The 25,109-nt window shown below is 41.0% G+C and overlaps 3 protein-coding genes across 6 annotated transcripts in view; 2 read left to right on the top strand and 1 right to left on the bottom strand.

Moving 5' to 3' along the window:
- The window catches only part of mutyh (mutY DNA glycosylase), a 13,047-nt gene extending 8,946 nt beyond the window's left edge, over nucleotides 1-4,101 (top strand). The window contains 4 exon segments of the mRNA NM_001079363.1: nucleotides 938-988; nucleotides 1,240-2,915; nucleotides 2,974-3,158; nucleotides 3,354-4,101. Coding sequence (NP_001072831.1) covers nucleotides 938-988; nucleotides 1,240-1,356 — 168 coding nt within the window. The 3' untranslated portion in view covers nucleotides 1,357-2,915; nucleotides 2,974-3,158; nucleotides 3,354-4,101.
- On the bottom strand, nucleotides 2,434-25,109 carry hpdl (4-hydroxyphenylpyruvate dioxygenase like). 3 transcript variants are annotated; one of them, XM_031899818.1, is made up of 2 exons: nucleotides 23,464-23,487; nucleotides 2,434-7,083 (listed from the first exon to the last, which is right to left on the bottom strand). In XM_031899818.1, exon 2 carries the CDS (start codon nucleotides 7,058-7,060, stop codon nucleotides 5,885-5,887), a length of 1,176 nt encoding a protein of 391 aa, XP_031755678.1. In that variant the 5' UTR covers nucleotides 7,061-7,083; nucleotides 23,464-23,487; the 3' UTR covers nucleotides 2,434-5,884.
- Nucleotides 8,752-25,109, top strand: part of selenop2l (selenoprotein P2-like) — a 28,210-nt gene continuing 11,852 nt past the window's right edge. Inside the window, exon 1 of one of the 2 annotated variants that reach the window (XM_031900015.1) lies at nucleotides 8,752-8,838. The gene's annotated coding sequence lies outside the window, so the exon portion shown is untranslated. 2 annotated transcript variants of the gene reach the window in all.

The following is a 25,109-nucleotide window of genomic DNA, read 5'->3' as shown; positions in this document are numbered from 1 at the left end:
CTGTTTCTCTACAGCAGGGATCCCCAACCTTTTAAACCCATGAGCCACATTCAAATGGAAAAAGTGTTGTGGAGCAACAGAAAAAGGTTCTGGGGGTGCCAAATAAGAGCTATGGTTGGTTATTTGGTAGCCTACAGAAGGCTCTTTTTGGTATTAAACTGGGTTTTTATGCAACTTGCCTCCAAGCCACAAATTCAAAAATAAGCACCTTCTATGGAGCTATGGGAGCAATATTCAAGGGGTTGGTGAGCAACATGTTGCTCTCGAGCCGCTGGTTTGGGATCACTACTCTACAGGCTTTGGCCTACTTTAGTTTTCAAAAAAATCAGTTGGCTCAAATCATCAGGGCTAAAGGTGTGACCTAGGGGCAGATTTATCAAAATGTGATAAATAGATCTTAATACATAAAACTTAACCATGATCTATTCATTCCTATGGGATTTTTTGAAGTGTATTTATCAATGGGTGAAAGTTAGAACTCACCATTTGATAAATACACTTCTGAAAATCCCATAGGAATGAATAGAAAGTGGGTGAGTTTTATGTATTAAGATCTAAACTAATTTTTTCATAAATCTGCCCCATAGTGTGTGAGCACAGTGACAGTGAAGTAAATGCCCTAATTTAGAAATGTTTTATAATTTTTAATAGATATGTTAAAAGTTTCTTATTGATGAAACATTACTTGTTTACTATGTAAACAGAGAAGTTCTAAGTCTGTTTGTAGTTGATCCATTTTTAAACTGTTTGCCTTTCTATTCCTTATCCATCAGTTTATGCCCCACCCCCAATTCATCTTCCAGTCATAGCAAGGGGCTGGTGGCTATGGTAAGAGTCCTTAGAAACCAGTCTAAATTGTGGACACAGAAACACACTAAATGTTAACTTTAAGGTGAGCAGCACAGTTCTCATCATACTTGTGGTTTTGCCTACACAGATTATGAAACTATGCGAGAGTCACGGTTCTAGCTGCACTGCTGTTAACACGGTGAGTGAAATGATAAAGGCCAAGTAAGCACTTTTACAGTACTTTTACGTAAATAAAACATTATGGCAAATTTGCCCATGGGCAGTAACCCATGGCAACCAACCAAATTGTTTTATTCTTAGGCTTTTTCCAGCCAGCTGCAAAAGAACAATCACTGATTGGTTTCAATGGGTTACTGGCCGTAGGCAAAATTGCCCAGTGTTGATAAATGTGCCCCCATGTGAGTTGACTTATTCTTTTTGCTTTTGCAGTCTAAAAAACGGAAAGGTGACCTAGCTAAAGTCCAGCTACCATCTGGAAGAATCAAAACTGAAAAGGGAAAACAGCAATCTATACAGAGCTTCTTCAAGCTAGCCACAGAAAAATAAACTGACACTAGGACTTCTATAACACAGTAACCTAATGTATAAGCACATTACGAATGCCAGTTGCCATTTCTATACTTTCTAGTGTCCACCAAAATGCCTTTTCCTAAACTCTCACCCAGCCTAAAGAGAATGGGAGTTTCAAAGTAGGACCCATTTTATTGTGGCCAACTGCAGTTTGTCAGCTAGAATGCAGCTAGAAATCCCGCCTCACGATTGCCTGCCATAGCAATGATTAGCAGCTGCTGCCTCCCAAGCTACTAAAAGCAAAGGAAGACAAATTGTCCAAAACTGCCATGTTTGCCAATTTAATTCTCATTATTTTAGCAGAAACCATGGCTTTGACCCTTTCCCTGCCAGTTACCTTTGATTTTACCACTCCACATTTTGCTAGACAACAAAACTCCATTGATGAAAGAAGAACCCAGAAAAATGGGATCTACTGGCAGTCAGGTACTTGATAGGTGGTGACTAGATTTTACAATAAGTAGCAGATACATAATAAAAAGATGAAAAGCTTTTATGTCATTAACATTATTGGTATTTTGATATTTTTGTTACTTGTGTTGATTTTTCTAATATCGCAGCTTTAATGCCATGTCAAATCACAAACATTTTTAAAGTTTTGTAATACTTTTCTGCAAATGTGTAGCATAGTGTAACATTTAGGAGTTAAAGGAAAACTATACCCCCAGAAGAATACTTAACCAACAGTTTATAGTATGTTAAGTGACCTATTGAAAAATTTAGCCAAACTGGAATATATATATCTGTAAATATTGTCCTTTTACATCCTTCCCTTAATCCAGCATTTAGTGATGGGCTGTGTGCTCCCTCAGAGATCACATGGCCAGAAATAATGCAGCTCTAACTGTAACAGGAAGAAGTATGGAAGCAGAAGACAGGCTTGTTTGTGTGCACTGTGAATCCTATGATCCCAGGAGGAGGCACTTAATTCTTAAAATTACAGTTTTCTATTTAGGATTACCCAATAACACATACTACTAAAAATGTTTATTTTTATGAAAATGGTTTATTTAGATGAAGCAGGGTTTTACATATGAGCTTGTCTATGCAATATATCTTTAAAGAGACCTACATTGTTTGGGGGGGGTATTGTTTGAAAAAAGCAATGTATAACAGCTGTTGAGTGCTGCTGCCTTTTGCAGAGCATTTTTAACCACTTTGCAGACCTTTCCTGATCATGATCAATAAAACACACAGACCAAAGTAGTTTAGATATAGCCATTTATTTTTAGCGGACAGCATTTACATCTTTATAAATATAACCTTTTCCGTTTGAAAGAGGTCTCTGCAGAAAATCTGTAGAACATGCCTTTAAGCTACATAAGTGAAGCATAGAGTTTGGTGAAAATGAGTGCTACTACCAAAGAAATTGGAAATATACTACAGTGACGGAGTTGGCCTTTAGCCCCAAATAAACACGATTTATTTTCATAGCCTAATGGCATAGGGATGCTGTTCTGATTTCTATGCCACATAAAATAAAGCAGCCAGTGTTTTTTAAAAGTTTTTTTTTTTTTTACTTCTACTGGCATGTCTGCTGTTCTGTTTTTGCTTGTTAAACCACATGTGCTTCTCTAGGGTGCAGCGCTAAGGTGCATTTTAAGGCAGTATATTGCATATATGCAGCCATAATTGGGAAAGCCACACCAGAGGTGCTATCCTACGTAGCTTAGGGTTTGCTGATTACATTTGTGTTGGTCCCTTGGACCGACTCGGCAGCTTATCTGCCCGTGAAGGGGCAGAAACGAGCGGGCTGGCCGACCGATATCTGGCCTGAAATTGGCCAGATATCGATCGGCCAGGTTAAAAGATTCAGTCGGATCGGGGGCCGCATCGGCTCGTTGATGCGGTCCCCGAACCGACTGCCCCATTGCCGCCTACATAATCCGGTCGGATTATTTTTTATTTTTTTTAACTTCAAGCCCCCCGATATCGCCCACCCGTAGGTGGGGATATCGGGGGAAGATCCGCTCGCTTGGCGATCTTACCGTGTATGGGGACCTTTAGTTTCCAATTAATGTTCTAATATTAACATGTAGCTTCAAGCTGTACCTGAGGCTTTCTTTGCATATCCATTATGTATTATCTGTTGCCTATTTGTTATGCAAGTTTTTAGCAGTAAACTTTTGCTGAACTATAAATATCAGCAGGTCACACAATCCTGAGAGACAGTTCTGCAACTGATGGGAAGATTGGTTGCTCATTCAACCAGTAATGCTGTGTATTTATCAGAACATGAAAATATTTTCTATTTTGTAAATTGCGGCAGACATTTTATGCCAGGTACAGGTATGGGACCCATTATCCAGAATGCTTGGGACCTTTTCCGTAACTTAGATCTCCTACCTTGTCTATTAAAAAAATAATTTAAACATTAAATAAACCCAATAGGATTGTTTTGGCTCTAATAAGAATTAACTATATCTTAGTTGGGAACAACAGAGAAAAAGGAAATCATTTTCAAAAATGTGAATTATTTGATTAAAATGGAGTCTATGGGAGATGGCCTTTCTGTAATTCGGAACTTTCTGGATAACGGGTTTCCGGGTTAAGGGGTCCAATACACCTGTACTGTCAAATGACTTACAAAGTGAACTACCTCTCCTAGAAAAGCTTTAGTCATGCATTTTATTCCATGTGCTATCATACTTTTGTAGACTGTATACAGAAAGCTTAATATTTTTATACATTTTTATGTGAAATAAAATTTTATATTTGAAAGAATGTATTGAGTGGCTGTGGGTGATGGGTATCCTTGGAGCAGAATATATATAGCGGTTCTTCTCTCTGTCAATGGCAGTTTCTGGGGCAGCCTGTGTTGGTGCATATAAACCAATTTACTGAGCGGCCATTTAGGAGGCCATAGATATATCTACTGCGACTCATTTGGGGTGTTTAACGGACAAGAAAACATCAAATATATCATGTTTAATTCATGTTCCCTTTAAGAAGCATCACCTTAATATAACTGTGCCCTTGAGGCACTACCATACCCTTATTTTTCCTCTGTCATCTTTCTTGCTGCATGACACAGAGGCATTTACTGTCCCAATGGTAACTATTCAGTTATGCACAAACAATCTAAAGCCCTGTGCATGCTTTCTGTATTGTACATTTTGCCTTCTCAGTGATACTTGGGCCAAATGATATGCCTGCACCTTAAAGCTAACTGTAGATGCCCTTCCTGAACAAATCTAGTGCCTAATCGGAAACCCTGCCGCTTGTTGTCATGGAGCTACAATGTACTTACTGCTGTGTGTTCTGTTCACAAAACAGAACTGAATGCTAAAAGGTGCCAGGGATACACAAAAAAAGTGTCCAAAGACATAATGTGAAGGTAGAGGAATGTGTACCATGGGAGGTGGACAAAATGCTAGAAGTCTTCTCCTAATCAAAGTAAATTGGAAGTGCTGCAATGCACCATGTCCTGTTTAGTTACAGGCATGCATTGCTCAAAAAAGCAGGGCCTCCCATGAAGTAAGAAAATGCTGGAGCCACATAATACTAGTGTGCCATTAACCTAACTTATTGTGGAAAGGACCCTATGCCCATGTCTAGTGTGTAAAAAAAAAAAAAAAAAAAAAAAAAAAAAACCTTGCAGCCCTTCATTTGAGCAAGCAGGATAACTTCATGAGAAATTCCACATTGATAGGTTTTTTTTATTTAGTATTGTATTTGGTTTGTTTTTTTTAACTGTTAAAGTTTTTGCTATATATTAATCATCATAAATAAACTATGATATTTTGATACATTTCTTTACAATCAAAAACAAAATAAATCATTATGCTAATTGATGAGATGAGAGACTAAACCCACAAAGTGTAGCGAGAGTGTATGTATGGCTCATTAACAAACACAGGTGCTAAACTGTACACGTGCAGTTGTCAATAGCAACCAATTAGCTTTTCTTTTATTTTCAAACTTATAGTATACTATTCAAAATAAATTGGTGATTGGTTGTTTCTTGCAACAGCACTTATGCAATGCAATTTAGCACATATGTTCTTAAATCAGCAATCCTATATACTTTGCTACCAGGCCCAGGGTTAGAGGTAGCATTGTTAGTATAACAACGCCAAGTAACAGCTGCTTGTGTGCTTTCTTTAACTGAATATTTTTACAAATTGACACACATGATTTTTCAGCACTAATGGAGTGTAATAAACATCTAAGTTTACTTCTTGTCTAGTAACCCAAAGCAATCAGCAGCTGGAATTTACAGATGTTTGAAAAAAAATATCTGATTGGTTGCTATAGGTTACTGGATAAGGGCAAACTATTGAACTTTTATTACATTATCCCTTAAGAGCACTACCTGTAACCTACCTGCTTTAATATGAAGCTACTGAAGAGAAGGCTTGTCTGCAGTACAAGAACTAGGGAGTGTTAAGATAAAATATTTCCATGATTCCCATTTAATTAGGGGACTAGATACAGCATTAAATATCACAAAATGTTCTCACTTTTGTTTCATTTCCATTTAGATGACACCTGACAGAAATGGTCACTGGGCTTCATGTTCTTTAACAGTTAGGTCTTCTTGCAGGTCCTGCATTGAGCGCCACAGGGCACGGATGTTTCCTTCCCCAAACCCTTCTGCTGATCTGCGTTCAATGAGCTCCAGAAAGACTGAGTTCTTGCTAAAGAGGGGTTCTGCAAAAACCTGCAAAAGAAACTTTTTGGAGGCATCCTCTGACAGGATATCTTCAGTTGCTGAATCTATCAATATCCCAAACTTCTCAAGCATCTGGGGTTCTAGACCTACATTATAGATTTCTTTCTGCTTTCTGGGTTCAGAATAGTAGGATGAAGGTTGGCTGGCAAAGCGTACACCCAAATGTGACAGGTCTCTTGCAGCTTTAAATATATCTGGTGTAGAAAGACCAATGTGCTGAATACCACCGTCTGTGTGATGCTCTATAAACTGATCCACTTGATTAATGCCTTCCTGTGGGAGAGACTCTGCCAGTACTAGCTTGCACCCTTCACCGAGTCTTGGGCACACCAATGAAGTCAACCGTAAACCTATCCTATGCCCAGTGATTTCTAGTCCACGTTCAGGGTCTTCTCCTTTATAGAGAGGAAAGTGCTGGAACCCAAAACAACGCCTATACCATTCTAAAATGCTTGGTGAGGTTCCAAAAGGGCAGGCATATGCAATATGATCTACATGGGTTAGATTGCCAGAAGACAAGTTGTTGGTATTATTTTTGAGATACTTAAACCCAGGGAGAAAACTGGCTTTATAATGCCTACGGTCGATGAGTGTGTGGCTTACATTCCCAACCACAGACTTTACTATACAGTATGTCACAGAGCCAAAGTCATCATGGAGTTCTGTTGGGGGCAAAAGCAGTTGACAGCCTTCATCAACTAGATGGCGGTACAAGCCTGGAACATCTTCCACCTCAAAGCTAACATTACATGCAGTGTCTAGGAAAGGAATTGGGAGAGGAATATCATACAGCATGACTGGGTTCTCATGGGTCTTCTGAGTATTTTCATTAACCATAAATACAACTCCTCCATTTCTCAGAGCTACCTGGCATGAACTTCCCCCATCCAACCCTCGAGCAGCAAATGGATGAAACTTGTACTTCGTCACAAACTCTTCAATAAGTTTCAGAGCGTTGGATGCTTGGAATGTGACATGGCTGAGTCGCATAATTGGCGAGATCATTGTGATGTTTTCAGTATTGGTACCTAGGAGGAGATGTTAAGATATGAAAGTGATTGTGCAGTTGTCATTTAATTTGTGCAGTGCCAGTCACTTGAAAAAGAGGTTTTAATTCAACCAAAGTGGTAAACAGTATAAATTATTCAATTTCTCTTCAAATATAGATGTAGCTCAGATTTGTCCAGCAACTACCATTCATATGAAATGCCCCAAAACACCTATAGTGAATAACAGTTGGGAAGGAAGTTTGGGCACTTTTCCACCAACTAAAATACATTATGGTCCACTTGAAAATTATACAATTGATTTAATATATTTTACATATGTATTAATAAAAATTGTTAAGTCAGCAGCTCCCTGTATGTATATTATTATGTATTAATAATTAAGTTAGCTGCTTCCTGACAAAGTATTTGTCACAGCTGTACAGAACAGTATGAATAAAAATAAACACTATTTAAATCTACAAACCATCAGATATTACCTACTACCATTATCTTGAGCAACGGGGAATGTCAAAAGAAAAAAGACCCACTACCTGCGGGTTTGTTTCCTAGAGCAGATGTATATATATATATATATATCCCAAAACACACCACCAAAGACTCACCAAGCAGCAGTGTAGCACAGCAAGGTCAGCAGGCACCATATTTTATATATATTATATTTTATTGCAACTCTCAGGAGCATTTTTCATGCTTATGTTGCTCCCCAAAACTTTCTACATTTTAAAGTGACTTCCTGGTGCAAAAGTTTGGGGACCCTTGGCTATGACATCTTACTGCAGCCCCTTTGTTGCTGCCAGAATCTTCAGATTGCCAGCATGGGCCTGCTCATGTGACTTTGGACAAGTCCCATATACAAATTTATGGCACTACTACTTTTTCAAATTTTTAGGACATAGTCATGACAAAGTCATACCCATGTTCAATTAGCAATATATCATTATGCATTTATTTTGAATCATTCATGTGAATTATGAATAGTACATACAAGAACAATGAAAGAAAAACAACTGCAAGTAAAAAAATCTAGCAATGCCTAATCCCAATTAATTTGAAATATTGAAGGCTATGGAAAGCGTCTATTTCTATGTGTATACACGTGTCTGCCCCTGCCTATAAAGCACGCTAAATTGGAATAAGTTCCTTGTTTAATAGTTACCTAGAGGTCAAACTTCACGCGTTTCCTACTATTGAAACCGGCTTCTGGTATAACCCCAGGACCTCCCACTAGTGCTTCTAATTTGGAGCAAACCATTTAGGCAGCAGAAAAAGGGAGCCAGCATGTAATGCCCGTACGTTAGAACAAACCATAGCCGACTTTACAGAGCATGCGGCACGGTGAATCAGTCATATGTAATACATTATAATATATCCATTTTAGGACTTCCTCCGTCAAAATGAATATGCTTCCTCTGTAAGTACTCCATCTGCCCTTCTCTCAGAAGCAGGGATTCACAAATATCCAAATTGCCGTGCGCCCTGTCAGAAGCCACCTCCCTCGTCCAACTCGCCCCGCCCCTCCTTCGCACTCTGTGTTCTGCCTAATGTTAGCAGTCACACCTCCGTCTACCCTGCACCGCCTCTCCCTCTGAATTCTAACAATTGAAGGTGAATGGCACATGTAGGAGAAGGACAGAGGAAGGGTTACAACTGTAGGGGGCGGGTAAAGTACAAAAACAAACCAAGATAAAGAATTAGGGGAGGAAATGCAGTAAGGCTATAAAGAGCAGAGGCATGCGGCCGTTTGGGAGATGAAGCTGGGTGTCAGATAGAAAGGTGGGTGCATGTAACAAGGCCCCAAGGAAGAGAGTTGCTGAGGTGTTCTCTGGGGCCATGGCACCCCTGGCAATGGACATTTTCAGATCACCATTTGTGTGGTGTATTATTGGCTGTTACTGGTGATGTTAGGTTCAAAGCAATTACCACTATTCCTGAGTCATGTTTTATACAATGGAAACTCCAAATATAGATTTTATTGGTCTTGCAAAACCCTTTTTCTAACTGTGCCCGAGGATTGCTAGTGGACCACGATGAAGCCGGATGCGGAGGTGCTGCATGAATGCATACAAGTTCAATCAACATAAACAAAAATCTTCAGCACTCCACTTACATACATGTTTCTCTCACGTCTAGGGGGACACAGGGACCATGGGGACACAGGGACCATGGGGTAAAGGGTCCCTCCCATCAGGAGGGCTGCAACACAGCTTCGCGCCATCACTACGCTGACGCGGTGCGCAGACAGGACTGCAGGCTCTCCTACTCTGCTATAAACAGGACACTCCGGTCTGTGAGTAACGCCGAAGCTGCCGAGCATTTTCTCAGCATGGCAGAAGGCAGGGGAGACTTATTTTCTAGGGGGGGCAAACACCATAATCCGGTGGCTACCTTTTTTGCATGCACAAAATGTCTAACTAAGTTCAGGGAGGGCCAAGCTGAACCGCTCTGCGCTGCCTGCGGCCCTACTCAGGCACACAACCCTGGCACATTAACCCTATCACAGGTTGGGGTGAACCCTGAGGGTACAGCACAAGGGCCCTCTGCCAGGGACATTCTAGAACCCCAGAGGCCTTCTGAGACACCAGATTGGGCAATCTCACTTTCTCAATCTCTATCCAGCCTACAGTGTATACCCCAACTGGCATCCTCACTTGATAGGATGCTTTCCAAGATGGCCTCTACCTCTGACGCCATGCCCAAGCGCAAACGGCCTTGTCTGACTGACACATCCCTTAAGGGATCTTCCACACTCCCCTCCTCTGATGAGGATATTAGTGACGGGGAAATAGTTTCCTCCCCAGCAGACTCTGACTCCAGTGAGGGAGACAATGCGGCAGACACAGCACCCGGGGTAGATAGCCTCATTAGGGCAGTCCTTGAAACCCTAAACATTCAGGAAGACCCCACGCAGAAAAAGTCCTCCACACTATTTAAAAGACAACGCAAGTCACCTGCAACATTTCCAGCCCATGAACAATTACAAACCTTAATTCTTGAGGAATGGAAATGTCCGGATAGAAAATTTCAGGTTACAAAACACTTTGCTAGACAGTATCCATTTCCTAAAGAGTCAATAGATAAGTGGTGTTCCCCCCCAGCGGTAGATGCACCAGTATCTAGACTATCCAAGATTACTGCTCTCCCAGTTCCAGATGCCTCCGCATTCAAGGACCCTACCGACAAAAGAATGGAAGGCCTTCTTAAGGCCAATTTCCTGTCTACCGGGTCAGCAATGCGACCTATTCTAGCCTCCGCATGGGTCAGCCGGGCAGTCGAGACATGGTCCAATTCCCTAGTGCAAGCCATTCAGGATGATAGCCCCAAGGATACTATCCTCCAACTGGCTTCATACATCCAGGAAGCCAACCAGTTTCTAGCAGACGCCTCCCTTGACGCGGCTAGAGTTATAGCAAGAGCATCAGCACTCTCAGTGGCTATAAGAAGAGCCCTCTGGTTAAAACTTTGGTCGGCCGACCTTAGTTCCAAAAAATCCCTTATATCCATTCCATTTCAGGGTCAGAGACTATTTGGTGAACTGGACAAAATAATTTCTCAGGCTACCGGGGGCAAAAGTACGCTTTTACCCCAAAACAAACCCAAGTCTACCTTCACTCAGAGGAAGGGACAGCCATTTCGGAACCAGGGGTTTCGTAACTTTAGATCCAGCCCACAATCCAACTCCCAGTCTACCTCAAAGAACCGCTTCTCCAACAAGGGAAAATCTCCATGGCAACCCCGCAGACACCTACCCAAACAGACGGGGGATAAGACCACCTCCGCATGACTACATTCGGACGACCTCGGACACAAACGCCATAGGAGGTCGCCTTCGGTGTTTTGCAGATACTTGGTCGAAACTCATAGACGACACCTGGGTAGTAGAGGCCATATCAACAGGATACCGATTAGAATTTCACCACTCCCCTCCAAGACATTTTTTCATGTCAAGAATACCAACTCCAAACCTGAAGAGACAGGCCTTCCTATCCATAATAGACTCTCTGTGCGAGACGGGAGTCATCATCCCAGTCCCGTCACATCAGAGATTTCAAGGGTTTTATTCAAACCTCTTTATTGTGCCAAAGAAAGACGGATCCTTTCGCCCAATTCTGGACTTAAAACTTCTAAACAGATATGTTGTCTACCACAAGTTCAAAATGGAATCAGTCCGTTCCATAATTCGGGCGCTGGAACCGGGAGACTTTTTAGCCTCCCTGGACATAAGAGACGCATATCTACATGTCCCTATTTTTCCGCCTCATCAACAATTCCTAAGATTTGCATTCCGCAATTACCACTATCAGTTCGTTGCTCTGCCTTTCGGACTGTCATCGGCACCAAGAGTCTTTACGAAGATCATGTCCTCCATGGCAGCCTATCTACGCGTTCGGGGTGTTTTCATAATGCCTTACCTGGACGATCTCCTCATCAAAGCGAGATCCAAAAACCTAGCGGAACGGAACATACAGATATCCATCCAGAGTCTTCAAATGTTCGGGTGGTCAATCAACATTCGCAAGTCATACCTTGTACCCAGCCAGATGATGCCATTCCTGGGATTACTGTTCCACACAGCAGCACAGAAGGTATTTCTACCACAAGACAAACAACTCAAGATCCAAAGATCCATCAGACTTCTCCAATCATCAGCACATCCAACAGTCCAGACCTGCATGCGTGTGCTAGGACTGATGGTATCCACCATAGAAGCGGTAGCCTTTGCTCAACTCCACTTCCGGCCACTACAGACGGCGATTCTAAGACTATGGAAGAAGTCATCACTACAACAGAAGATAAGACTTCCGGAAGAGACTCAGAGATCCCTACTATGGTGGCTAACTCCCAACAAGCTGAATCAAGGGAGATCATTTCTGGAACCGTCATGGCTAATAGTCACAACAGATGCCAGCCTCACGGGCTGGGGAGCGACATTCCAGAGACTTTCAGTTCAGGAAACCTGGTCACGGACGGAATCTTCACTACCGATAAATATCCTAGAGATCAGGGCCATTCTGCGAGCACTTCAGGCATGGGAAGGCATATTAGGAGGCCAAGCAGTAAGGATACAGTCAGACAATGCCACAGCAGTGGCATATGTCAACAGGCAGGGCGGCACAAGAAGCAGAAAAGCAAACCTAGAAGTGACCCAGATTCTGGAGTGGGCAGAAAGTACGGGCACACAGATCTCAGCAATACACATTCCCGGAATAGACAATGTAGAAGCAGACTACCTCAGCAGACACCAGCTGGACCCAGGAGAATGGAGTCTGTCAATGGAAGCGTTTCAGCTACTGACCAGGACATGGGGAGAACCGGAAATAGACTTGATGGCGTCAAGGCAAAACAAAAAGGTTCAAAGGTTTTTTGCAAGGTACAGAGATCCCCTAGCGGAGGGAGTAGACGCCATGACAGTTCCTTGGCGATTCAGACTAGCCTACGTGTTTCCTCCTCTTCCCATGTTACCGCGGGTACTGCGAAAGATCACCAGAGAACCAGTCACAGTGATCCTAGTGGCACCCTGCTGGCCCAGGAGATCCTGGTATTCAAATCTACTAGATCTATCACTGGAACCTCCGATTCCACTTCCATCATCCCCTCATCTACTTGCTCAGGGACCACTCTTTCATCCCAATCCTCAGCTATTCGCCTTAACGGGATGGCTCTTGAGGCGGCAATACTGAGACATAAAGGCTTTTCGGAGGAAGTAATTTTGACCATGATTAAAGCACGCAAACCAACTACTTCTAAGATATACAACCGAACATGGGAATGTTACAGAGCCTGGTGTGAAAAGGAGGAACTTCTGTTTCCGGAATTCAGATTAGCGTGGGTGCTACAGTTTCTACAAGAGGGACTCCAAAAAGGACTCAAACTAGGGTCGTTAAAGGCTCAGGTATCAGCCTTGTCGGTTCTATTCCAGGAACGATTGGCCCTCAAGGACGATGTCCGGACCTTTCTGCAAGGGGTATCTCGAGTATCTCCCCCATTCAGGCATCCAGTGCCACCCTGGGACCTCAATCTGGTGTTATCGGTACTTCTAGATGCACCATTCGAACCACTGAAGGAGGTGGGAATGGAATTTCTCACATGGAAGACTGTATTTCTGATTGCAATTTCATCAGCCAGGAGAATATCTGAGCTGAGCGCATTGTCCTGCGCAGAACCATTTCTGAACTTTCACGAGGATAGGGCAGTACTTCGTACGGTTCCAGAGTTCCTCCCCAAGGTTGTGTCTTCATTCCATATCAACACTGAGATTGTACTACCATCATTCTGCAATAATCCAAAGAATGAGAAAGAAGCCAGATTGCATAGACTGGATGTGGTAAGAACCCTTAAGGTATATGTTTCTCGGGCAAGACCTATTCGGAAGACAGAGACTCTCTTCATAATACCCTCAGGAGCACGTAAGGGGCTTCCTGCCACAAAAACCACAATTGCTCGCTGGATAAAGGAGACAGTGAGACGCGCATATCTGGTGCGGAAGAAGGTACCTCCAATAAAACTCAGAGCCCATTCCACTAGAGCAATAGGAGCCTCTTGGGCGCATAGAAATGCGGCCACAGCTGAGCAGGTATGTAGAGCGGCTACTTGGTCCTCTCCACACACGTTTACAAAGTTTTACCATTTCAATACCTACCTGTCTGCAGAAGCAGCCTTCGGCCGAAAGGTGCTTCAGGCAGTAGTTTTCTAAATCATCAGAGTTCTTCCCTCCCTACTATGGGTGGCTTTGTTACGTCCCCATGGTCCCTGTGTCCCCCTAGACGTGAGAGAAAAGGAGGTTTATGTACTTACCGTTAAAGCCTTTTCTCTCCAGTCGTAAGGGGGACACAGGGCTTCCCTCCCCGAACTCTTGTTCTATAGTTATGTCTTCTACCAGGTTGAGAGATGTTATAGAGTTCTCAGTTACTTGTTACAAACTGGCGCCTTTTAGAGGCAGCAGGGGATAAAGGGTGAGTAGGAGGGTCTTCAGTTCTGATGTCATCAGTGTCCTGCCTCCTGATGGGAGGGACCCTTTACCCCATGGTCCCTGTGTCCCCATGGTCCCTGTGTCCCCCTTACGACTGGAGAGAAAAGGCTTTAACGGTAAGTACATAAACCTCCTTTCTCAGGGTGCTTCCACAGCTGCTCCCAAGCCTTTTTTCCATGTATCTTTGCAAAGGGGAAGAAGCACTCCAGTCTGTCGGCAATGCCTTTAAATCATTTATTTGCAGAAATGGACAAACAGCACAAGCTTTCGGGGGTGACCCCTTCTTCTTCTTCTTGGTACTGCACCTGAAGAAGGGGTCACCCCCGAAAGCTTGTGCTGTTTGTCCATTTCTGCAAATAAATGATTTAAAGGCATTGCCGACAGACTGGAGTGCTTCTTCCCCTTTGCAAAGATGCATGAATGCATACGTACACTGCATCACTTACGTAGGCATTCACGCCGCACTTCTGCATTCCCCGGTCGTCAGTCAATCACGGAGGAAAAAAGTCTGGCCACCCCTGGCATAGACTATCCCAGGAAATAGTTGTTTATTCAATATATAGAGAAATAAAATGATGGATGCACCTAATACAGGATTTGGTGAAGATTCTGCCTTTTTCAGCAGGATTTGGATTTGACCAAATCCTTAAAATCGCATATGACTTTTGATTGAAGTAAAAAAAAAAATGAAGCACGTGCTTCTACTGTACCCTGATGTCAATATGCAAATGGCTTCACATTCAATTCGGTATTCGGCTGAATATTTCACAAAGGATTCAGGGTTCGGCTGACCCCCCCCAAAAATTGATTCAGTGCATCCCTATATAAAATTAAGTTTGCTCCCGTGCAATAACCTTCTATGGAGAGTTCTGAGCTGCATAAATAATATTGATGTGCACATTGCAACTTAAAGGGGTGGGTCACCTTCAGGTTAACTTTTAGTGTGTTATATGATAGCCTATTAACACATTTTTAATTGATCTTCATTATGTTTTTTTCCTTCTCCTTCTGGCTGTCTCCAGTTTCAAATGGGGATCACTGACCCCAGCAGCCAAAAAACTATTTCTCTGTGAGGCTATAATTTATTGTTATTCTTACTTTTTAATACTTATCTTTCTATTTTGGTCTTCCTTTATTCATATCCCAGTGTCTCTTTCAAACCATTGCATGGTTGCTAGGTTAATTTGTACCCTAGCAATCTGATAGCTGCTAAAATTCCAAACTGGAGAGCTGCTGAACAAAAAAGCTAAATAATTAAAAAATTACAAATAATAAAAATGAAGACCAATTGCAATCGGTCTCAGAAAAGCACTCTTCAACCCTTCAATGAAAAATAACGAGGAAAGCCAGTCTAAGCACATGCAAATATGGCGCTCCTCAGTGTTGCTGGAAGCACCTGTTGGTATAGGGCAAAGCCAGCACTGTGTGTGCTTCATTGACTTTGGTGGAGGTGTTTTAATTTTTACTGTACATTTACAAGCAAAGAATTTTAGACTGTGACAAAGAACTATCCTATTTTGCCGTTTGTAGTAAATCCCACTGTAACAGGTCACTCATCTACTTGTCGGCAGAGTTTATCTCTTTCTCATAACCCATAAATTGTCAGCCTTTACAAAACTACAGTTTTACAGTTTAGACTATCATTGGAAAAGCAACTGTAAGCTGATGTGAGTTGACACGTGCAACTAAATCAGAAAGAGTACACAACCCATTTAATTTAAAACTGCCAAACACAGACTTCAGATAGCTGAAGCTATAGGCAAATGCATGCATATTAGTATGAAATAGCATTCTGGTTTAATGCACTGCCCGGTTCCACCACGCATGGAAACTGCACTAGCTTACATTAGTGCAATGCTTCAAAACTGGAGAGAAGATTTTCATGTCTCTTGAACATTTCTGTTTGATTTTCATTCAGATCTCACCAAGTTTTGATGAAGTTTTACAGCACTGATTCTCCACTCACTCTTGATTCATAATAACAGTAGTTTAGGTTGAAAAAATACAGACGTCCTTCAAGTTCAACCTTTTATGCCTATATATAACCTGCCTAACTGCTAACTGATCCAGAGGAAGGCAACCCCCCCCCCCCATCTGAAGCCTCTCTAATTTGCCTCAGAGGGATAAAAAATTCCTGACTCCAAGATGGACCATGAAATGTCTTCCATAACCATGTATTTCCCCACTTGCTAAAAAGCCAGCCAACCCCTTCTTGAAACTATATAATGTGCCTGACAGTACATCTGATTCAGGGAGAGAATTCCGCAACTTTACAGCTCTCACTGTAAAAAAAACCCTTTCCGAATATTTAAACGGAACCTCCTTTCTCCTAATTGGAATGGGTGCCCTCGTGTCTGCTGAAAGCATTTACTGGTAAATAAAGAATTAGAGAGATTATTATATGATCGCCTTATATATTTATAAATTATTATCATATCACCACTGAAGTGCATCTTCTTCAGAGTAAACAACCCCAACTTGGCCAGTCTTTCTTTATAACTGAGACTTCCCATGCCCTTTACCAGCTTAGTTGCCCTTCTCTGGACCCTCTCTAATTCAATAATGTCCTGTTTGAGCACTAGAGACCAAAACTGCACAGCATATTCTAGATGAGGCCTTACCAGTGCTCTGTAAAGTGTTAGTTTGCTTTTGAATCTGACCTGCATGCTCACAAACTCAATAGTTATGTCCCATGTGGCCCCCCTAAAGTCACTGACTAAATAAGAGGTTAAAGAGCTGAAAGCAGGAAGTAGTGTTATGGCTGTTATGTTAGCAATCTGCCCAATCCAGCCTTTATAGATTACATTTTTGCCTAACTAACTATATTAGAAATATTTTTTATTTTGCGCAGTCTATTTTACCCAGTTTCATTTTTACACTGAACTGTTCCTTTAAATCTCATCTGCCACTTAGCAGCCCGAATTGCTAGTTTGATCCTGCTGCAAGGATACCACATTCTGATAGATTTAATTTGGCTGCATAGTTTTGTGTCATCTACAAACACTGATATATTATTACAATACCCTCCCCTAAGTTATTAATGAACAAGTTCAATTAAAGTGGGTCCCATACAGAACCCTGAGAGATCCCACTAAGAACTTTACTCCAAGAAGAGAATGTACCATTAACAACCACCCTTTGTACCCAATCCTGTAGCCAGTTTACTATCCATGTGCTAACGACTTCACTAAGACCAACAGACCTTAGTTTATAAAGTAGTCATTTATGGGGCACCGTATCAAATGCTTTGGCAAAATTCAAATAGATCACATCTACTGCATCCCCACTGTCCAGCTTCTTACTAACCTCATTATTAAAATAAATTAAATTTGTCTGACATGACCTGTTTTTGTATGTGATTCTTAACAAGCCTTAAAAGGTGAAATGAGTTTGTGCTTTGAGATTTCAAATTTGTTTACATAAGTCTTGTTAAATATTTAGGGTGATCTGGTTTAGTAGAAATGTTTGCCTTAAATCAATAATTTGCAGTTTGTTATTCATAGCATAAGGTTTTACTAAACATAGGGCATGTAACAAGTTCACAAAAAAAAGTGATAGCCCTGAAAAGAATAGGGTCAAAAATGTTAGTTACAATTTAACTCCAAGCAAAGCAAAGCCAAGTAAATATCACAGCAAAGAAGCTATCCTTTTTAGTCTGAAGGGAAAATTTTAGGTTGTAACTAACTAACTTGCCATAATTAGCAGCATAGTGTTAGTGTTAGTTCATCTAAAAATAAACTTTTATGTTTTAGACAGCAGCTTTGTAAGGACTCATACATTAGGTTCCTTATTGTTTATGTATGGTTATTGCATACAGCTACATTGTTAACTAGAAAGGGAAGTTTGAGAACAAACTTCATGTTGGGTTGAAAAACATGAAGTCACTGAATGGGCTCTGCCCACTTTCTCTGACCATGGACCACAGTTATACAGTAAAAACCACTGTGCAAAGTTTGGGGACCCTGGTTTTAATAGTGTCTGCATGGCAGCAACTTTAATTTCCCCACTGAAAGTCAACGACATCTGATTGGCGGTTGGTGGCTCCACCCCCTTTTTCTAACCTGGAACTGCAGTTACCCAGTGACTAACTGTGCGAAGTTTAGGGACCCTAGGATTAATAGTTAAAGAACGGCAGCAATTACACCAATAAAAGTCAATAGGTGAATTGTGATTGGTGGTTCCGCCCACTTTTTCTAACCTTGAGTCGAAGTCACCCAGTGACAAACAGTGGGCACCCTGGCATAAATAGTTTGAGAATGACAGCATTTTAAATTTAAACCAATAAAATTCAATTGATGAAATCTGATTGGCTGTTAGTGGCCCAACCTACTTTTCCTATTTTTGAACTGCAGTCCCCCAGTGACCAACTTTGCAAATTTTGGGGACTCAGGCATTCATTGTGAGGCTGACAGCATTTTACACTTCACCATTGAAAGTAAATAGGTGAAATGTTATTGACTGTTGGTGGCTCCGCCCACTTTTTTTCTAACTTTGAATGGCAAATACCCAGTGACTGAATCTGGAAACTTTAACAACCCTGGAATTAATATTTAAATAACGGCATCAGTTTAAATATAAACCAAGGAAATCTAATGGGTGGAAATGGATTGGCTGTTGGTGGCTCCTCCCACTTGTTTGGGAACCCTGACATAAATAGTGTGAGCAAAGCAACATTTTAAATATAAACCAAAAAAATTCAATAGGTGAAGTCTGATTGGCTGTTGGTGGCTCCACCCACTTTTTAAAACCTAAAAATACAGTTCCCTAGTGACCCTGGTGTTAATACTGTGAGAATGGCAGCAGGTTGAATTTCCCATTGAAAATCAATAGGTAAAATCTGGTTGGCTGTTGTTGGCTCCACCCACTTTTTCTAACTCTGAACTGCAGTTACCAGGTGACTAGCTCTGGAAAGTTTGGAGACCTTAGTATTAATATTTAAAGTATGGCCGCAGTTTAAATTTAAACATATGAAGTCTATAGGTGAAATCTAATTGGCTGTTGTTGGCCCCACCCACTTTTCTAAACTTGGAACATAGTCAAACAAAGTTTGGGGATCCTGACATTAAACATGTGAGAATGGCAGCAGTTAAAATTTTCCCACTGAAAACTATGAAAGAAATGTGATTGGCTTTTAGCGGCCCTGCCCACTTTTTCTAACCTTGGGTACAAAGTCACGCAGTGACTGACTGTGCAAAGTTTGGAAAATCTGGCATCAAACCAATAAAAATCAATAGGTGAAATTTGATTGGCTGTTGGTGGCTCCGCCCACTTTTCAAAACTTAAACTGCAGTCCCCTAGTGACCAAGTGTAAAAAGTTTGGGGACCCTGGTGTTATTACTGTGAGAATGGCAGCAGGTTCAATTTCCGCCAAATCAATAGGTAAAATCTGATTGGCGGTTCACAGCTCCGCCCACTTTTGGGCATCCAATAATCATCCTATTTTCATTCAGGCTGAGCCCATGACTGTGTGATTCAAGTTTGGGGAGCGTAGCCTCAAAGCTGTAAGATTGGCAGCAGTTTCAATTTCCCCATTAAAGTCAATGATTAAAATTTGATTGGCAGTTGTTGGCCCTCCCACTTTGGGGTCATCCAACAAATGTTCCTGCTTCATTCGGGGTGACCCCATGATTATGTTATTCAAGTTTGGGGGGTGCAGCTGCAAAACTGTAAGAGCGGCAGCAGCTTGAAAATCTTCCCTGTCAAAGTCAATGGGAAAATTGGGGGGTTCGGAGCGGCGCCACAAAAAGATGGGGGGGCGCAATCGCTTAGAAAAGCACAAGCAACCTGCTCCGCTATAGGGCGAAGAAGTGTGGGGAGTTTGGGTACCCCTAAACCTGTAGGAGGAGTAGCGTTTAGAAAATGGGGGGCGCTAAGAAGAAGAAGAAGAAGAAGAGGAAGAAGAAGCGGAAGAATAAGCTAAAGTCGAAGAACAGTATGTTGGGGTTTTCAACCCAACATAATAATTTAATATCCCCCCCAAGAGACTGTTCAAAGTACTGTTTCCTGCAATGAACTATGTTTATTGTGAAAATGATGTCAGTAATAAAAACTTTTAAAGAAATATTAAATGTGAAAAAACACCTGTCCCACCACTTGTAATTTACTCTCTTTATATCAAGACACTAAAACACCCATCCCATCTTTTCTAATGTACTCTCTTATATTTCTTGGCACAACATTGTAGTTAAAAACATTATGTGCAATCACTGTAATTAGTTACCAATGTTCTGAACTTTTATATGGACCACATAGAGACCCCACCCCACTTCCCTATCATACCGTAATTCCTCTAACTATAGAGCAATTACATCCATGCAGCATGGACCAATGAAGCCCATACTTCAAATAAATTAGCCACAGATCCATTAGTTTGTTGTTTAGGGCACTGAGTTTAAGCAGAAGCCATTTCTAACACGTCCAAGCCATGTACAGTATATTACACAGCTGATGCACAACTGCTAAAGAAGCAGGTGTTTTATGAAAACTTGTACATTCACCTCATTTTATTCTAATAGACTAAAAGCAAGGGGCACAAACCATTGCATGTAAAAACCTATGATTGGGAGTTTTCATTTCATTTAGCAAACATTCTGTGATCAAAAACAGATTTCTCAAAATCAGCTTTCGTATGGCATCTCTCATTTGTCTAAATACAAATATACATTAAAGAAGGGTTCAGTATACACAATAAGGGCAAGGTTACACTGAACGTAGATCTGCTTTTCTCAGCCCTGTGTTTTTTCATCAGACTGATAGAAGCCCTACACTGCCCATGTGTATGCCCTGAAAATTACAGTGCAGGAACACACAGCGGAACCTGTGCAGGAACACCTGCTTTTGCGTTTTGCAGGCGGACCTATGCTCCGCTGCATGTTTGTGCACTGAGGCAGATATTGTAGTTTTTAGTGCAGGCACACAGGGAGCACAGGTAAGCCTGATGGAAAAACATGGGGCTGAGAAAAGCAGATATACGCACCGTGTGCCTTTTCCCTAAGTGATGCTTTAAACCAGTGCTGTCCAACTTCTGTGGTACCAAGAGATAGAGTTTTTCTGGCCTACATGATGGAGGGCCTATCATAGAAGTCTGTGTTGACCACTCCCTGTTTTTAAACCACACCCACATTAAGCCACACCTGTGCTTATACGCAGGCTGACAATCCACCTCATGGGGTCTTACCCTAAATGTTTAAAATTTAGTGATGAGCATTACTTTCCCGTTTTAATTATAGTCTGTATGAAGTGTAAACAGGTGAACAATATGGGCTCTCAAAGTCTGAGCCTGAGGTGTGAAAAATACAGATGCTTACATGCAGGGGCTTAGGCCAAGGGCACACTGTAAGATTTGTTGTCCATGGTTTAAACTGCAGGTGACAAATCTCCCAAAAATGCCTTGCCATTGTCTAACATTGTGCTAACCGCAAGTAAAACATATTCACAGAAATTGCCTCCCTTCACATTTTCCCACAATTAAGCCTGATCCCCACAAGTAATATTTTACTTGCGGCAGTTGCAATGTTAGTTAATGGCAAGTCATTTTTGAGAGATTTGCCACCTGTGGTAGCACAGATTTAAACCATAGGCAACCAATGTGCCATTGCCCTTACAGTGTTGGGGTGTGAACAGTGCTGGGGGCAGTCAAGCTCAGCACTGATACCTTTCAAAAGTTACACAAGAAAAGTAGTCACAGCAGGCAGACTTTATTGGGGGGCCACACAAGGTAGACCCACAGGCCGCCAGTTGGACAACACTGCTCTATACTATAAACTAAATAAACGATCAAATTAGCCCGATATCGCCCACCTGGGCATATCGGGAGAAGATACACTTTCTTGGTGACCTCGCCAAACGAGCTGATCTTACAGTGTATGGCCACCTTAGGGCTTGACAATTTCAATTCTTCCTGGAGCAGTCAGCAAATGTTTTAAAGCCTAAACTCAATGATTGTTATCATAATAGTACACATTTCTCAATGGCTTGTTTATAGCCATCTTGATGTTCAAACAAAGGAGGTAGGTCTCTGGTGGGGGGGGGGGGCGATGCACCCTCTCTCATCTACCAGTAGGGAGGAGTTTGGATAGAAAGTCCAAGGTCCTCATCAACAAATATAAGAAAGAACTTCACAAAGCACTTTGGTTCCAGCAACAAAGCAACAGAGGCTCAAAATATATATACTGCAAGAAAGAGGAGGGTAAGAGTATACATGCCTAATTTCACTCCTGCTATGCATTAAGGAATTTAAATAACTATGGAAGTTGTAGAACTGATAGTTACATAGAGTTATGAGTTACTGAATTTGCATTCGTTTCTTTAGAAAGTGACCTTTATAAAATTATTAGTGGTTTTACCGCAGACACAACAATTGTATAGAAAATAAAACATATATTGTAAGATTATTAAAATAACTAAAGTTCTGCAGTATAGTGTGGCAAAGAGATCACTGAACAATAAATGTAAAAAATGATTTTATATTGTTTGGAAACAATTATTTTGTCTCTGGTGTCTTTTGTAAGCTCTTTGGTCTTGCCCATGGTAGTAGTTGGAGTCTGACTGACTGTGGGGTGGACAGGTGTCTTTAAAGAGCTCTGACAGGTGCTACTAATTTAGATTAATGGGTGGAGTAAAAGTGAACTATTAAAGGCAGAGTCACAGGTCTTTGAGAACCAGAATTCTTGCTGATTGTCAGGTGTTCAAATACTTATGTGCAGCAGTGCAATACAAATAAATTCTTTAAAAATCATACAATGTGATTTTCTGATTTTTTTTTTTAAATGCTGTCTTTCACAGTGGGAATGCACCTACAATGTGAATTTCAGACACCTCCATAAGTTCTAAGTGGGAGAACTTGCAAAATCGCAGGGTGTTCAAATACTTATGTTCCTCACTGTGTACTACAATACACTACAAATATACACACTAACTTAACTAAACACACTAAAATGAAACCCAGAGGCCCAACCACCTAAATAATAATAATATCCCACACCACAACTTATAAACACACTCTATGAAACCTTAAAGGAACAGTAACACCAAAATATGAAAGTGTTTTAAAGTAATTAAAATGTAATGTACTGTTGCCCTGCACTGGTAAAACTGGTGTATTTGCTACAGAACGCTCCTATAGTCTATATAAATAAGCTGCTGTGTAGCCATGGGGGCAGCCATTCAAGCTGGAAAAAAGGCACAGGTTACATAGCAGATAACAAATAAACTCTGTAGAATACAATGGCATTTTATCTGTTATCTGCTAAGTAACCTGTGCCTTTTCTCATTCGAATGGCTGCCCCCATGGCTACACTGCAGCTTTGCTTATATAAACTATAATAGTCTTTCTGAGGCAAACACACCAGTTATACCAGTGCAGGGTAACAGTGCATCATATTGTAATTACTTTAATACGCTTTCATATTGTGATGTTACTGTTCCTTTAACTCTAGAGGATCACACAGCCTAAGTATACCTCTTTACATAGACAAAAAAAAAATAGGTTTCTTTGATTTTATTGGTAGGTGTATGGCCAGCTTTACACTGTTTTATATTTTTTATATTCATTTTATACTATGTTAGGATCAAGCATTTATATTAGGTGGCTTATCAGTCAAAATATGAACTGCACATTTTAATTATAAATTAGTAGTAAATTGAATAACTTATGAGTTATGAGTTACTGAATTTGCATTAGTTTTTTGCATTAGTTTCTTTAGAAAGTGACCTTTGTACAATTATTAGTGGTTTTACTGCAGACACAACAATTGTATAGAAAATAAAACATATATTGTAAGATTATTAAAATAACTAAAGTTCTGCAGTATAGTGTGGCAAAGAGATCACTGAACAATAAATGTAAAAAATGATTTTATATTGTTTGGAAACAATTATTTTGTCTCTGGTGTCTTTTGTAAGCTCTTTGGTCTTGCCCATGGTAGTAGTTGGAGTCTGAGTGACTGTGGGGTGGACAGGTGTCTTTAAAGAGCTCAGCCAGGTGCTACTAATTTAGATTAAAGGAGCAGTAACACCAAAAAATAAAAGAGCTTTAAAGTAATAAAAATATAATGCACTGTTGCCCTGCACTGGTAAAACTGGTGTGTTTGCTACAGTAACACTACTATAATTTATATAATAAGCTGCTGTGTAGCCCCGGGGGCAGCCATTCAAACTGGAAAAAAGGAGAAAAGGCACAGGTTACATAGCAGATAACAGATAAGTTCTGTAGAATACAATAGTGTTTTATCTGTTAACTGCTATGTGCCTGTGCCTTTTCTCCTTCGAATGGCTGCCCCCATACTACACAGCATATTATTTATATAAATTATAGTAGACTTTCTGAAGTAAACACACAACTTTTACCAGTGCAGGGCAGCAGCACATTATATTTTAGTTACTTTTATACACTTTCATTTTTTGGTGTTACTGTTCCTTTAATGAGTGGAGTAGAAGTGAACTATTAAAGGCAGAGTAACAGGTCTTTGAGAGACAGAATTCTTGCTGATTGTCAGGTGTTCAAATACTCATGTGCAGCAGTGCAATACAAATAAATTTTTTAAAAGTCATACAATGTGATTTCCTGATTTTTTTTTAATGCTGTCTTTCACAGTGGGAATGCACCTACAATGTGAATTTCAGACACCTCCATGATTTCCAAGTGGGAAAACTTGCAAAATCGCAGGGTGTTCAAATACTTATGTTCCTCACTGTATAATACAATACACTACAAATATACACACTAACTTAACTAAGCACCCTAAAATGAAACCCAGAGGCCCAACCACCTAAATAATAATAATATCCCACACCACACCTTATAAACACACTCTATGAAACCTTACCTCTAGAGGATCACACAGCCTAAGTATAGGCTGTGTGATAAGGTGCCTGGTCCGTGATGTCAGGATTCCCTCTGATTTGGTATGGTGGTCACTCTCCTGGCCCTGTGTCTACCTTTTCCCTACTGAAGTCAACCTATATACAGGCGAGATAGGTGGCTTCTAGAACTTTCTAGAAGTCTCTCCTGATTTGTCCATTTGAATGATGCTAGCAAATACCAGTTAGTTACAGGAAGTTACCTGTCTGCCATTAT

Source organism: Xenopus tropicalis, chromosome 4, assembly GCF_000004195.4.
Source record: "Xenopus tropicalis strain Nigerian chromosome 4, UCB_Xtro_10.0, whole genome shotgun sequence".
Classification (NCBI taxonomy): domain Eukaryota; kingdom Metazoa; phylum Chordata; class Amphibia; order Anura; family Pipidae; genus Xenopus; species Xenopus tropicalis.
This window is presented reverse-complemented; position numbering and strand designations above follow the sequence as displayed.

Bases quoted from the DNA above. Each gene is read 5' to 3' on its own strand.
- hpdl (XM_031899818.1), bottom strand. From the start codon at position 7,060: ATGATCTCGCCAATTATGCGACTCAGCCATGTCACATTCCAAGCATCC.